Source organism: Trichomycterus rosablanca, chromosome 4 (assembly GCF_030014385.1).
Source record: "Trichomycterus rosablanca isolate fTriRos1 chromosome 4, fTriRos1.hap1, whole genome shotgun sequence".
Taxonomy (NCBI): Eukaryota; Metazoa; Chordata; class Actinopteri; order Siluriformes; family Trichomycteridae; genus Trichomycterus; species Trichomycterus rosablanca.
This window is the reverse complement of record NC_085991.1, coordinates 48,034,929-48,050,817: the sequence shown is the minus strand read 5'-3', so window position 1 is coordinate 48,050,817 and position 15,889 is coordinate 48,034,929. Positions and strand designations below refer to the sequence as shown.

The 15,889-nt window shown below is 37.9% G+C and overlaps 2 protein-coding genes across 2 annotated transcripts in view; both read right to left on the bottom strand.

The window, feature by feature from the left end:
- The window catches only part of LOC134312458 (tetratricopeptide repeat protein 39C-like), a 28,945-nt gene extending 20,458 nt beyond the window's left edge, over positions 1-8,487 (bottom strand). Inside the window, exon 1 of the mRNA XM_062994420.1 lies at positions 8,154-8,487. Coding sequence (XP_062850490.1) covers positions 8,154-8,290 — 137 coding nt within the window. The 5' untranslated portion in view covers positions 8,291-8,487. The remainder of the gene's footprint in view (positions 1-8,153) is intronic.
- Positions 8,488-10,483: 1,996 nt separating this feature from the next.
- LOC134311968 (oxysterol-binding protein-related protein 2) overlaps positions 10,484-15,889 on the bottom strand; it is a 73,029-nt gene continuing 67,623 nt past the window's right edge. The window contains exon 27 of the mRNA XM_062993620.1: positions 10,484-14,377. Within this exon, the coding sequence (XP_062849690.1) occupies positions 14,275-14,377 (103 nt within the window). The 3' untranslated portion in view covers positions 10,484-14,274. The remainder of the gene's footprint in view (positions 14,378-15,889) is intronic.

The following is a 15,889-nucleotide window of genomic DNA, read 5'->3' as shown; positions in this document are numbered from 1 at the left end:
ATCTCTGTGCTGCGCCTCAAAAGAACAAGCCTGTAAAGTATTATACTTCCGATAGTTTGTCTTTGTAGAGTTTATTTCTTTCTTTATAAACTCAAAAACACAAAAAACACTCAGTCACACTAGAAATCGCTTAGTTAAAACATCCAAGATGTGGAAGTGTAAAGCAGTTAAAAACACTCAGGTAACTGAGTTTAGAAAACCCCCAAACAATTCTGTGGACGTCATTCGATTTATGAGTGTAATTTAATGACTACTGTGAAATGTGGCTCTTTTCTTTAAAAATCCTTGAAATCTGCTGTTTTTGAAAAACAAAATCAGTAAAATTAGTAAAATTAAGCACATTTTATATACTTTATATATTTATTTAGAACCGTTAGCAATGGGTAAGACTGAAGTACCTGAACTTTATATCATCTGCGTCAAATAAATTAAAGAAACTACAAGCACTGATCAGCCACTAGATTAAAACCGCCCGCTTCATGTCCTGCCAAAACAGTTCTGACCTGCTGAAACACGATTATCTGGTGCCAGCACTAGCAGCAGGTCCCTTCTGTAAGTTGCGTGGTGGATCATCCTACAGTGCATCCTGGTGCATCTCTGTGAAGGTGCCCGGCCATCCACATAATTTTGGAAAAAACTAAATCCGTCTGACCTAGTCAATCTTCTGTCATTGCTCTGATGTCCAGATCCAATGCTCGACAGTAGACAGAAGTTAGAATGGGCATTATGACTGGCCTGAGACTATCTAGCGCTGTACACAGAAGGGTTTCATGATTCACCCAACTACCTGTCAGTAAATTTGCCTTGTCCTTTCTTGGACTAACGTCTATGGGTTCTCACCATGACTGGCTGATTCGGAGATACTTCAACCTAGTGTGGCTATAAAGATTTAAGTCTTCATGCTGATCAGATCTGCTGCATTCAACACGTGAACTGCGACAATTATTGGACCCCTGACTGTGACATGCAAAATATTTCCAAAACACTTATTGCCATGAACATGTTTGTAGGTGGTTCTAATGTTTTGGCTCATCAGAGTATATACTGTATAAGTGTTGAGCTGTGAGGAGAATTTAAGGAAGTCGTTTTTCAAGAGAACAAAGTGTCAAATAAAAATGCTTTCATAAGCATAGACCATTCTCAGACGGTTCCAATACAATCCTAAATCAGAGGAAGTTGGGACAGAATGGGAAATGCAAATAATAAAAAAAAGAACCACAGTATTTGTTACATTTACTTTGACTTTTACTTCATTGCAGACAGTATGAACCCAGGATATTTCATCCTACATGCACTACAACAGTGTGACTTAGTTTAAAATGTATTATAGATGAAAGATTTAAAAGTTTTATTGTCATATTCACAGTAACAACAGAAGTTACACTGTACAATTAAATTCTTACTCTGCTTGTCCTCCGATCGTCAATGGTAAGTATATAAAACAGAATTAAACTTATATAATACAGAAAAAAAGCAGCAATAAAAAACAAAAAACTAAGACAAAATAAAACTAACTACTGAAACCAAACTAAATAAATCTAGGAAAATGTTATTTATGAGATCCTTCAGACATAAAGCTAGAGCCTCCCAATGTTCCCCTAAATGTCACTTATAGCCCTGACTACTTGCATGCTGGGAGCTTGATTAGCTTTGCATGTTGTAGAAAATACATTAGCCTGGATCTCCTGAATATTTGACATTCGTTATGACTTTCCAAGTCATCAGGTCGATGTGGATTTCACACTACACGACTGATCGGCGATAGGGGGTTTCACACTACACCATCTATCACCAACTGGAATCTCAGGCGAGCTTCTCTGGTCTCCCAAACTATGTTCTGTCACAAAAACAAACACGAGAAGTGACGAGGGGTTTAATGATACCACGTCCAAAAATGCACGTCAACAAGTAGCGAATGATCAAAGTTTGTGTGCTGATGTGCAGCGTAAAATCAAGGAGAAAAAATAAATGAATCTGAGTGGATTTGGCAACGTGAACAGCAGGGATTGTTCTATAGTAAGTTGGAAGTTAATAAATATTTTTGCAATGCAGCGTGGGTGTTTTGTAGAGAATGACCAGGTCAGAAACACTGTAAAACTTGTGTGTGTGTGCTGATGTATTCTGATATAAACTAAATTACGCCCCTGTACCACCTGTTTACACTCTCCTGCGTTTTCCCTCACACCGTATCTTGCGTTCTCATTGGCTGTTCGACATAGCACTCACTGCCAGTCGGGCAACTCGGATCCAGATATCTGACATGCTAGAAATCTCTCTTCGGTCTCTCGGCGAGTGCTCGGATCAAGTTGTTGAGTAGTTCACACATAGTGATTGAGAGCCGAGTTTCGATCACCGAGCGAATGCAGAGTTGCTCCCGAGCCGGCAAATCTAGCGCTGACCAGTCGGCGAGCGAAAATCGTGCAGTGTGAACTAGGCATTAAAAGATAAGGTTAGAATTTGGGTAGGAACTTGCTCCAAGAAGGAAAACAACAGGGTAAAAAGTAAATCAAATTCCATTTGACTTCATCTAGACCAGGGATGTCAAACTAAATTTCACCAAGGGCCACAGCTGCATCATGGTGGCCCTCAAAGGGCCGATTGTACCAAATCCTGCTGTGATTGCTCTCTGCCTTTTAAGTCTTGGACAATTTGTTGTTTTTCTTGGAGGCTAAATTCTGTTTGGTGTCAAAATGCCAAGTTTGTACTGTACATTTATAATACATATCTACATTTATATTGTACTCCTTTACCACAGACACGGCCTCATAACATAAGAGACGTATTCAATTTCCCATCTTTTATTAAATTCTCCTTTTGTACATTTTGGGATTATTTGTAAATATTTCTTAACATCACTTGTTGGAAAACCATCTCAGTTAAACCCTGATGTAGAAACACTGTCATGTAGTGGCGGGATGCGGTCACTTTGCGGGTCACGAAATCGCCATGCATTGTAGGAGATGCAGACATGTATGATTTTCCAGTCTATTTTAAGACATACATCTTTTAAGCTCTCACGGGCCACATAAAATGACGTGGCGGGCCGGATTTGGCCAGCAGGACTTGAGTTTGACACGTGATCTAGACTGTACAAAACATTGGGTGCTAGGACTTGTTTCTGAAACCTCTCGCTGTGCCGCTAAATGTCACCTCCAGCCCTGCTAGGAGCTGCATTAGCTTTGCTCTCTTATCTTCGTTGTCAGTCATGTGATGTCAGTCGATCTCAAGTGTCTGTGAGTTTGTGGGCAGGAAGTGGAAAGGAAGTGCCCCTTTACACATGTTGACCAGCAAAAAGACGGAACATGAGACGTGGTTTGTAAAAAAGTGTCTCAGAGTTAAAGTGCTAGCCTTAACCTCTTGAATTGGTGGCTGTTGTTGGGAATGGGTCGTGTCTAAATAGGAGTGAAAACAAAGGCTAAAAGGCTAAAAGAAGAGGACAAAACACTGCATGGTAGCGCCTGGGCATGCCGACGCAGGTGGGTAATGATTTTTATCTAAACTAAACATCACCCAGACATGACCAAACAAGAATCTTCTTCAACAGATCCAAGAACCGAGCACCGTTTTTCACCAAGTAAATTTGTAGGGGTAGCTTAGGGGTTTAGGAATTGGACTAGTAATCAAAAGGTTGTCGGTTAAAGCCCCATCACCATAGCCAGTTGATGCTCAATTACTTAAATTGTATTCAGTCACAACTGTAAGTCGCTTTGGATTAAAGCGTCCACTAAATGATGTAAACATAGGTACAAATGTATTTTTGCTTTCAAATGTATTTGGACATCTGATCAAGAGCTTGCTTGTTGAAAATCTCACCCCAAAACTGACCTTCTCAAATGCAATTCTAACAGCCTTTACTCATTTGGGAGTGATTTCCTCAAGATTCTGGAGTGTGCAGGTGGTATTTTATGCCCATTCTGTTTAGAGCATCTGTGAGGACACACATTGATGTTGGATGTACTCTCAATCAACATTTCAATTCATCCCAAGAGGGTTCAGTGGGGGTAGAGTTCAAGCCACTGGAAGTCCTTCACCCCAAACCTGTCAAACCATGTTTTTAAAGACTTCACTTTGTGATCATGGGTACAGTCATGCTGGACCAGGAAAGAGCCTTCCCTAAACTGCTGCTGCAAAGTTGGAAGCACGTAATTTATTGTATGTACAGTAGACCCTTGACTAACGAACTGTTTACCATACAAACATTTTGGGTTACCAGCGATTGTTTCAACTTAACGTACGAACAAATTTCGGATTACGAACCGAAATTCGCACACGAACGAAACGCGTGACGTCACTCTCTCTCTATACAATGAGCGAACATTTGGACAGTGGACGATGTTTTTCCGTTGTTTTCTTTATATTTTGTAAAATTCAATATCACAATGGCCCCAAAGAAGGTGCAGAGAAAGCGTAGTGGTGAAAAAATGAAAAAAATCTATCACTATTTGGCTAAAAGTAGGTGGACACCCCACTTAACGATTAGGTTTAAGTGTTTTTGCAACAACCAGTGCTAATAGGTGTATGAAATCAAGTACAGTATGAAAGTTATTGTTGTTATTGGTTGATACATGTTATAAAAAAGAAGGAAATGTATTATGGTGTATAGTACAGCACACGTACTGTACTGACATGTGATGTGTGTTTATGTACAGTACAGTACTACTGTGTATTATTGTTTATTACAGGAATGTCTATTCTATAATTTAAGCTTTAAGGGAAAATATACTTGTATTTATAACAAAAAGACAATTTAAGACGGGTGTCAAACTCACGGCCCGCGGGCCAGATCCGGCCCGCCACGTCATTTGATGTGGCCCGCGAGAGCTTGAACGACTTTATGATAGTTGTGATGGTTCGAGTCGTTACAGAGACACACTTATAATTTAATGGGACTCCTGCGCCTTTAAATTCAACCGGTGACATCGTAGTCATGGCAACTAACTTTGACCTTCGCTGAGAAGCCATGTGACTTTTACGGCAAAAGAACGCGGGTAGTAATGTAAACAATAATAATAAATATAAATAATTATCTTGCAGTATAATACAGAAGCATCGTCTGTAAGTAGTGGCGTTTATATTCTCAGTTGTTAGTAAATGTTTAGTGAGTACATCACAGCGTTTTAGTTACAAATTTACCGTAATTAAATACAATTGTTACTGTTACTATAGCAATTAGTATCTTTACACAAAATGCTAACTCCTTAGCGCTATTTTACGTTTGGTTAAATCTCATATTGTACCAGATGTAACACTTGACTACAGCTGTGTGCTTGTACTGTATTAAGTTCTTTATTGTTTGTATTTTTACTTCATTCTGGTGCACACAGTGTATCACACAGCTGGGAAGCAAATAAAACCGACTGTATTCTGAAGGGAGCTGTCCGTCTGTCTGTCTGTCTGTCTGTCTAGCTGGGAAAGGGGGATAAACTATTAGTGAGGACAGAACAATTGTCTTAAAATACACTGTAAAATCCTACATTAACTGCATCTCTCAAAACGCAGGCTGATTTTGTGACCTGCAAAGTGACACATCCCACCAGTAGATGATGTTAAGAAATATTTACACATAATCCCAAAATGTACAAGAAGATAAGTAAGAAAATTAAGCAGAAGGAGGAAATTTAATGAAAATGAAAACAAGTTTGTGCTTCAGGAAGAGAAAACGGTGCGTCTCTTGTGTTATGGGGCCGTGTCCGTGGTAAAGTAGGACAATATAAATGCAGAATTCGGCCTCCAAGAAAAACGACAGACTGCAATCACAGCAGTATACGTTACAATCGGCCCTTTGAGGGCCACAATAATGCTGATGAGGCCCTCTGAGAAAATGAGTTTGACACCCCTGATTTAAGACATTAGAGATGTTCGGGTAAGGGGGGGTTTGGTAGGTCTGGCACGGATTAATTCTATTTACATTATTTCTTATGGGATGTAATCCCTCCAGCGGGTCCTGGGTCGACCCCGGGGCCTCCTCCCAGTTGGCCGTGCCTGGTATACCTCCAAAGGGAGGCGTCCAGGAGGCATCCTTATCAGATGCCCAAACCACCTCAACTGGCTCCTCTCCACGTGAAGGAGCAGCGGTTCTACTCCGAGCTCCTCCCGTATTGCTGAGGTCCTCACCCGATCACGGAGAGCATGCCCAGCAACCCGCCGGAGAAAGCTCATTTCGGCCGCTTGTATCCGTGACCTCGTTCTTTCGATCATTACCCAAAGCTCGTGACCATGGGTGAGGATAGGGACGTAGATCGACCGGTATATTGAGAGCTTTGCGGCTCAGCTCTCTCTTCACCACAATGGTCCGGTAAAGTGACCACATTACTGCAGACTCGACACCCAACCTACAGTCGATCTCATTATCCCTCTTTGCATCACTCGTGAACAAGACCCCGAAATATTTGAACTCCTTCACTTGGGGTAGGTTCTCACCTCCTACTTGCAGGGAGCAAGCCATCTTTTTTAATACCAAGATGTACAAGTTAATCAGGAGAACATCTTGAATCATTTTTGACATGTGCTGGAATGATGATCGATTCTGCCAAATGAAAACCTTCCAGGTCTTTAAACAGTGAAGATCTACTTCACAGCCTCAGGTTCAGAACCACCTACAAAGGGTTAACCGAGGTTAAATCTAATGATCTATTAAAAGCACCAGACATATCATACGTTCATCTGGCTTTCTCCACACATAAATCCATCCAGATAAAGTAAACAAGGTGGAATTTGAGTCATTAGATCATATTTCTTTTTCCACTGCCTAGGGCAGGTTTTTCAAACCCGGAGTCAAAAAATGGGTCACAGAGCCGCTCAGGTGGCGCAGCGGTAAAACACGCGCTGTTCACCAGAGCTGAGATCTCGAATACATCGTATCGAATCTCGGCTCTGCCTTCCGTCTGAGGCTGAGCAGCTACATGAACAACGATCGGCCTGTTGTTCAGATAGGGGCGGGACAAAGCCGGATGGGGTCTCCCTCTCTCAGACTGGTGCGATTACGACCTCTGCTGGCTGCCGGCTGGTTGGTGGCGCCTGCACAGAGATGGGAGAGGAGTGCGGTAGAGGGTGTGGCTCTCCGTACACAGCGCTGTACCGCACTGCACTCGTCAAGTGTAGGTGATACGATGTTCGATTGCTGTGCACGTGTCGGAGGGGGCGTGGAGCAGCCTCGTCCTCCCCAATCAGGAGCAGGGACCAGCATTAGTGAGAGGATGATCGACGGGCAGAAATCGGATGCGCTAAAGTGGGAGGAAATGGGGTAAAATACAAAAAAAACAAAAAAAGACACATTCTTTTTTGCACAGTAATGTACTAAGTGGCATTTGTGCATGTAACTCTGTATTGTAGAGCTTGATAAAGGTTTGATAAAGTAATCCCTCACCCATGTGGCGTCTGAGGGTTTGAAGATCACAGGCGTTCAGCTTAAGCTTGCACCCTTGGCCTTTACACACTGAAATTCGTCCCGATTCCATGAATGGTTTAATGATATTATGCACTGTAGAGGGAGAAATATGCAAATCCCTTCCAATCTTTCTTTGAGGTTCATTGTTTTTAAACATTTCAATCATTTTCTCACACATTTGTGGACAAACTGGATCCTCTGATCATCTTTACTCATCAAAGACTCTTTTCAAAGCTTTTGAACCAAACAAACCTCTTTACTAGCCCTAAATTGCCCCGTCCCAACTTTTTTTGGAATGTGTTGCAGGACTGAAATGCAGGAATGGATGTTTATTAATAAATGTTGAGCAGATAAAACATGAAATATCTCAGGTTCATCCTGTCTGACATCAAACAGAAGTCACAGTAAATGTAAGAAATTCTGTGTTTTTATTTTATTTGCATTTTCCATACTGTTCCAACTTTTTTTTTATTTGGAGTTGTAATACTTATGGCCTATAGTTCGTACAGATAATCTTAGTATCTCAAGTTGCTCAGAAATGGCTTCCACATCATATTTATGAAGATCTTTGATCTTCTGAGATCTGTAGAGACATTTCTAGAACTTCCTGTTGCAACGCTTGAGGCTCACAGCAGGTCCAACAGGCACAGTCAAACTATTCCTATTTATATAGGCATGGAGAAGGCACCAGTCTCAGTCAGGATCCATAATGAGGGATTATTAGACATGATGGATAGTAGGTGGTGTGTATGAAATGATATCTGACCTGTATTTATGGAAGAGTTGGGTGCTTTCTCTGAATCCATTGTTGAGCAGCATGTTTATTCCTCTCAGTGAGAGCTCTGCATCGTCCAGCTCATCCTCTAAATCTTCAGCACCAGCACCAGGATCAGAAGCTGCCATGATTCAGATCTAATGAACACAGTAAGTACTGAAACTCCAGCGGTGCAGCAGTGCAACACCTACACCACCCACGCAGACACAGCTCTGATCCAGGAAGAGCTTATTTCCATCAAGCACTGGCACTTAAACCCATCCCGACAAATAAAAGCGTAAACCACCAAGCTAAACCTCCGCGGTGTCCGTAAACCTGATCACACTTCCATGTTTCACATGAACTGTGACTCTGCAGCATTTACACGGTTCCTCTTGACTCTCACATGTGGGCGGGGCCTCTGCACATACCCTGCGCTCATTGGCTGCTCTACAGACAGACTCGCTCATCTACTGCTGATCTGAAATCAGTGTTACTCGTTTTTATACTATTTAAAGTTCACGTTAAAAGAGAACAGCAGGTCTCACATCAGACACATAACAATCCTGCAAGACTAGCGATCAGAAGAATCAGATTCGCGTTACTTATTATAATAAAATGTTAATATTGTTTTAGATGTAATAATTCTTATTACAGTTAAGATAAAATTAAATATTACTTGTAAATATTATTGTTACTTGTATTTATTATTATTGTAATTTATCGCTGTAATAATAATCATAATTTTAACTATAATGTAATGTAAATGTAATGTTTGTTATTAAATTAATAATAATAAATAAATATAATTATTATAATTATTATTTTAAGAAAACATTAATAACATTAATAATATTTACGATAATCGTTAATAATAATATTATTAATATGTACAACAATAATAATAAACAGCACAACATTTATAAAAAAACACTAATAATAATTATTAGTCTATTCTACTGTCTTAAGTGTTTCGGATGTTATTATTATTATTATTATTATTATTGTAATTCATCATTGTAATAATAATAATAATGTTATTATTTTATTTGTAACTATAAAATTATTAATTATATTATTTTAAATGTATTAATATTATTGTTAATGCAATAATTATTTTTGTATTGTTTTTGTTTGTTATTATATTAATAATAAGGATTAATCCTTTGAAAACATGAATAACGTTCATAATTTTTACAATAACCATTAATATAATATTATTAATATTTACAACAATAATAATAAACAGCGCAAAATGTGTAATAAAAACACTAATAATTATTATTTTTAGTTTATCTTACTTAAGTGTTTCGGATGTTATTATTATTATTATTATTATTATTGTAATTTATCATTGTAATAATAATAATAATAATAATGTAATTATTTTATGTGTAACTACAAAATTATTAATTATATTATTTTAAATGTATTATTATTATTGTTAATACAGTAATTATTTTTGTAATGTTTTTGTTTGTTATTTTACTAATAATAATGAATAAATATCATTATCGTTATTATTTTATGAAAACATTAATAACATTCATAATATTTACGATAATTGATAATATTTACGATTATTATTATTATTGTAATTCATTATTGTAATAATAATAATAATAATGTAATTATTTTATTTGTAACTATAAATTTATTCATTATATTATTTTAAATGTATTATTATTATTGTTAATACAATAATTATTTTTGTAATGTTTTTGTTTGTTATTTTATTAATAATAATGAATAAATATCATTATCGTTATTATTTTATGAAAACAATAATAACATTTATATCATTTACAATAGTAGTTACAACAATAATAATAATAAACAGCACAACATTTATAATAAAAACAATAATAAGTATATATTTTTGCCTTACTGTCTAAATTGTTTCTCATGTTATTATTATTATTATTATTAATCTTAAATCAAATCCATGGTTCAATTATTATACTATAATGTTCAGAAATGTTTAAAATGTGTACACCCTTGATGCTTTCGTTACTGTTCAGTAGGAATATTTGTGCATTAAGATAAGTGCCTTTGCAGCTTTTTATTATTTAATTTTCCCAATATAGTATTTTGTTGTTGGTGCACTGCATAACTGTGACCACTAGGTGACAGAATAAACCTAAAACAAGACAGATATTTAAATACATTTTCTTTAGCACTTCTGAAATTCTGAGATTGCAGCATAAGGCTCATGTAAAAAAGTTATGCTAAACTTCTTAATCAAGGTTTCAAACAGTGTTGATGAATATCAAGCTAAATAAAGTGTGTAATTAATAATATTAACAAATAATATCACTGTAATAAAGTGAAGCTGGAAGCAGTTTAGAGAAGAGTAAACCTTTAATTTACAACAATACAAACAATTATTTTCTATTGTTCTATTCTATTATATTCACAGATGCAAGATTGAATTGTACAGTGCAACTATACAGTACAGGGCTCATCCGCTGTGTCTACAATCATATCAGTGCAGTGTAACACTCGTTTATAAAGCCTGCTGTATCTAATCCTGCTGTAGCTCAGCAGTCTGAGGTTCTGAGGTTAATTTCTGTACTAAACCGTCAATGACCTTTATTAAAACAGGATTACTTATAACTTTGAACAACATGATACTGTTTAAAAACTTCCCAGAATACAGCATTCTGCATTATTAAGATTGTAGTATTATTATTATTATTATTATTATTGCGTAAGAGATTTCTGAATGATGTGTTGTACACACTGTGATTCTATTGCATAGTTCAAATAGTTTTTGTGCTTCTGCTGACCATGTTGTGCAGTTTTTGTCCTTAACTATGAAAAAGTGGTACATTTTTGTTGTAATGAGCGCTCGGAGTGGAAGAACTCATCATGTCTGTAGATTTTTAATTAAAGGTTATGCTAACAAATGAATTCTGGTTGGCTGGTCTGTAAGCGACACACATTCTTGATGTTTAATTGTTTAAAATCCAAAATAAATATTTAGCATCACGTTTGTCTATTTACTTTCGCTAGTTTATTAAAACCCAGGTTAAATGCAATACTGGACTAAAGCCGTGGTCACACCAGGTTCAGGTCAAAGTTATAGTGAAATTTAGAGAGTAAAATCTACACTAAATGAACAAAAGTGCTGGGACGCCACTTTTAATTATTACATTTATGTGTTCCAGCCACAGCAATTGCTAACAGGTGTAGTAAATTAATTATATTTAGAGTTTAGGGAAGACCCTGTCCTGTTCCAGCATTACTTTTAAAGAAACTTCAGTGTCCTGAGTCCTGACCACAGCTCCACTGAACAGCTCTGGAATGAACTAAACGTTAACTGAAGCTTTCTTGACCGACATCAGTGCCCAGCCATACAAATGCTGTCATCTTTTGACTGAATGGGCACAAATTCCCCAAGTCATACTTCAAAGTCTTGTGAAAAAAAGTGAGAAGTGGTTATTTCATATAGATGTAGCAACATAATTTGCAGTCTGGTAAGAGGCTGGGTTCAAAATAAACAAAGGCGTCTTTTACATTTGTGCTTTTTACTGATTGTGGGACCAGAGTTTGGTCTGATCTTGAGGTAGATTGCCAACAAACTCTCAATGTAAAAAACAGTGTATATGATAGCGTGGTTTTGGAGCCCCAAGTAAATTTAAAAGACTGCACTGCATTTACAAAACTGAAAAAAACCAAAACATTTTAAAATTACTTAGTGAACTAAGATGCTAAGTCATTGCTAAATGTCTCGCATGGCTCAACAGTATCATATCTGAAGCACTGATCTCCCATTTTTAGCTTAAGTACACATAAGTCAATCAATTCATTCTTTAATTTATTAATTTTTACGAATCGGTGGACTGCGCACACGTCGGAGGGAGCGTGTCAGGCAAATAAACTCTCCTCGGATGAGATCGGGGTCCTGAGCAGTGGAAGACTAATTGACTACGCTAAAATTGGAAGAAATTTGCTCCACCTTAACTGTCTGACCTTCATTCTTACTACAAACCCTCTCGCCCTCTAAAGTCTTCTTCTGCTGGTTAGCTCACCGTCCTACATTTAGCCTTTATAGGTTCTGTGAGCTCTGGAACTCTCTCCTCTTGATCGTCAGTCAGTCCACTTCTCTATATATATATATTTAAGTCCAAACTTAAAACACACCTTTTTTCAGTTGCCTGTGATCTTCCTCAAGTTCAATATATCCCTGACTTTCCACTGTGCTCCTCCTTGTATTATTTAGTGTTATGTTGGCAATATTATGTTTATTATATATTGTGTAAGCGTCTTCGAGTTCTGGAAAAGCACTATATAAATGTAATGTATAATTATTATTATTATTATTACAATGCTGATTTGGCAAAGCTTCCTACTGAATGTGACCAGAAAATAAACTATAAATATTTATTCTGCTTTAGCCCAGGATTACATTTAGCTTGGATCTGCAGAACTCAGGTTTCACACATTACTGAATCTATTAATCTACATTCACTGATGAGAATGCTACAGATTTCACATGCTACCAAGATTATGAGGTAATTAATCTCCACCTACACACACTAGTTAGTTTTTCATTAAGCAAATCTGTGTCTAGACAGACGTCTGATCTCTAGAAGTATTTATATTTACAACGTTGCTTACTACAGCTATTGAAATATCTCTACGCTACAAATCTATATAAATGATCTCTTCAAAATGTCAATGCAAGTCTGGACAAACAAATTACACCTCACACGCTGCATATTCAGGAAACCTCACGTTCGACCGTCCCTCGTTTAACATCGAGTACATTTACACACACGCTAGTAATCTGATCGTTCCATAAAGATATTCAGCATCAGATTTTGACACTGCATGTTTACTACATTTCTGCATTTGGCAAGAGCTTTTATCTAAAGTAAATTACAACTGAGTAACTGAGGTCTAGGAAAAACTGGATGGGAACATGTCTAATTTGTCTGATTTGTGGTACAAACTGGATGGGAACACGTCTGATTCGTCTGATTTATGGTAAAAAAAAAAACTGGATGGGAACATGTCCGCTTTGTCTGATTTGTGGTAAAAACTAGATGGGAACAAGACTGATCTGTGGAAAAAACTGGATGGGAACACGTTCGATTTGTTGGCTAATTTGTGGTCTGATTTGTGGTAAAAACTGGATGGGAACATGTCTGATTTGTTGGCTGATTTGTGGTAAAAACTGGATGGGAACATGTCTGATTTGTTGGCTGATTTGTGGTAAAAACTGAATGGGAACATGTCTGATTTGTTGGCTGATTTGTGGTAAAAACTGAATGGGAACATGTCTGATTTGTTGGCTGATTTGTGGTAAAAACTGGATGGGAACATGTCTGATTTGTTGGCTGATTTGTGGTAAAAACTGGATGGGAACATGTCTGATTTGTTGGCTAATTTGTGGTCTGATTTGTGGTAAAAACTGGATGGGAACATGTCTGATTTGTTGGCTAATTTGTGGTCTGATTTGTGGTAAAAACTGGATGGGAACATGTCTGATTTGTTGGCTGATTTGTGGTAAAAACTGGATGGGAACATGTCTGATTTGTTGGCTAATTTGTGGTCTGATTTGTGGTAAAAACTGGATGGGAACATGTCTGATTTGTTGGCTGATTTGTGGTAAAAACTGGATGGGAACATGTTCGATTTGAGGTAAAAACTGATTTGTGGTAAAAACTGGATGGTAACACGTCTGATTTGTGGTAAAAATAATTTTTTTTTGTAGATGTTTTGTAGATATCAGCCAGTAAAGTAAGCTGTACTGCTGTTACATTTATTTTTTGCTTGGCTACCAAACATTCACAGACGATGATGACGCTGCCAGTGTGAACACAGGGCGATCAGCGATTAAGAGTGTACATAAACTTCTTACCTGCTTTAAACTCAGTCATTCAATTCTTGCCAAAATCCGAGTTCTTGCAGTGATCAGATTATTTAGCGCTTGTAAAATGCACTCACTATAAAGCATCATCAAAACTAATCACACTCACTAGGATCTGAACGTAACGTTAGGTAAACATGCATGTTTTTTCTCTTCACTGATCCCATCACGGAGAACCAAACCCAACACTCTGCAGACGGCTGAACTCCTGTGTTCAGGACTCGATGGATGTGTATGAGTTTGGTCAGGCTTTAGTTAGTAAATGTCGGGTAGCTGGGAGTAGTTCCTGCTCCAGTATCCACCTGAGTAGAGCCAGTCCTGTCCTCCATTGTAGGGGTTTGGTCCTTGGTAAAACCACCTACGAGGATGACACACACACACACACACACACACACACACACACACACACACATGATGATGTTATACTGTTAGACCTCACAAAGAGAGATTTGTGTTTCCATAAATGACCATAACTCATGATTCTGTAGCAGCTTTTCACCAAACCAGTAGAAGGTGATAAATCACAGCAAGCACACAGAGCTTCATCAGCTAAACTATTTAGCCAAAAGTATTTGGACACCTGTCCAAAAACATCATCAAAGTGTGAATATAAGACGAAACTGCAAGTGTGTGAAATAAGCGTCAGATCCAGTCTGAAAGCTCCACATGTATCTGTGTTTATCTGGATTTTCCTCACTGTTTCACTTTTAAACTTGTGTTACAGCTCGAGGTTCTGAGAAATTGTAAGGATCAGCTTTTCTGAGAGTCTAAAACGTAACGCCTAATGTGGTTTAATGTACTAAAAGAATGACACAGGAGCACTAAACTTCTCTTCATTATTACTGCTTATAAGTGTCTCCACTAATGAAGTTAGTGGTTCAAAGTGACTTACAATTCTGACTGAATACAGTTTAGGCAGATCAGGGACCAAACAGTGGCAACCTGATGGTGCTGGGGATTTAACCAGCAACCTTCTGATTACTAATCCAGTACCTGTAATCAGTATAGTACCTGTACCAGCACCACTAATAGAACAACCTGAGCTTTAGTAGCCAGTTATGAACAAGGACTCAGAAGCTGGAAGGAAAGAACATGGCAACACACACTTCACACACACACACACACACACACACACACACACACTGCACACACTCAGACCTGGGGCCGAGGGACACACTGCTCGTTTGATGCAAAGAAAAGAAAGCATGACAATAAACATTAATAACCAGCATGTAGGTTTACGTGTACATTCTACTAGACAGATATCTGATTGATTAAAATATGTAGTAAGGAAAACCATATATAATGTATACACACAACACTATAGAGTCAAAAGTATGTGGACACCCCTTCTAATGACTGAATTTAGTTCCTTCTGCCACATTTATTGCTAGCAGGTGTATAATAATGAGAAAATGTAAATAATATGCTTTTAACATTGTGCCAACAGTTTGGGGAAGTCCTGTTTCTCTCTTAGCATGATTAAGCTTTTTTGAGGTTGTCATGGTCTTAATAAATGCAAAAATTAAGAAATTATGGCGCTCGGGTGATGCAGAGGTCCAATCCATGTTCGAATCTCAGTAGCGCTATCAACCAGCTGCGCGCCCACCCACAGGCACGATTGGTTGTGCATGGGAGAAAAAGGAAAAACTGCGGACAGCAACTACGGGTGTGTCAGAGAAGACACATGATGATCTCCGCCCTCTTTGGCCAGCGTAAGGGGCAGTGCTACAGGGGGAAAATATAAATAAGTAAGGAAGGGGAAAATACTTTTCCACAGCTTCTAACTATAGTATATGGCTAAAAGCATCTGGGCACCTGACTAGAAGCTTATTGGACATCCCATTCCAAAATCACAGGCATTAATTTG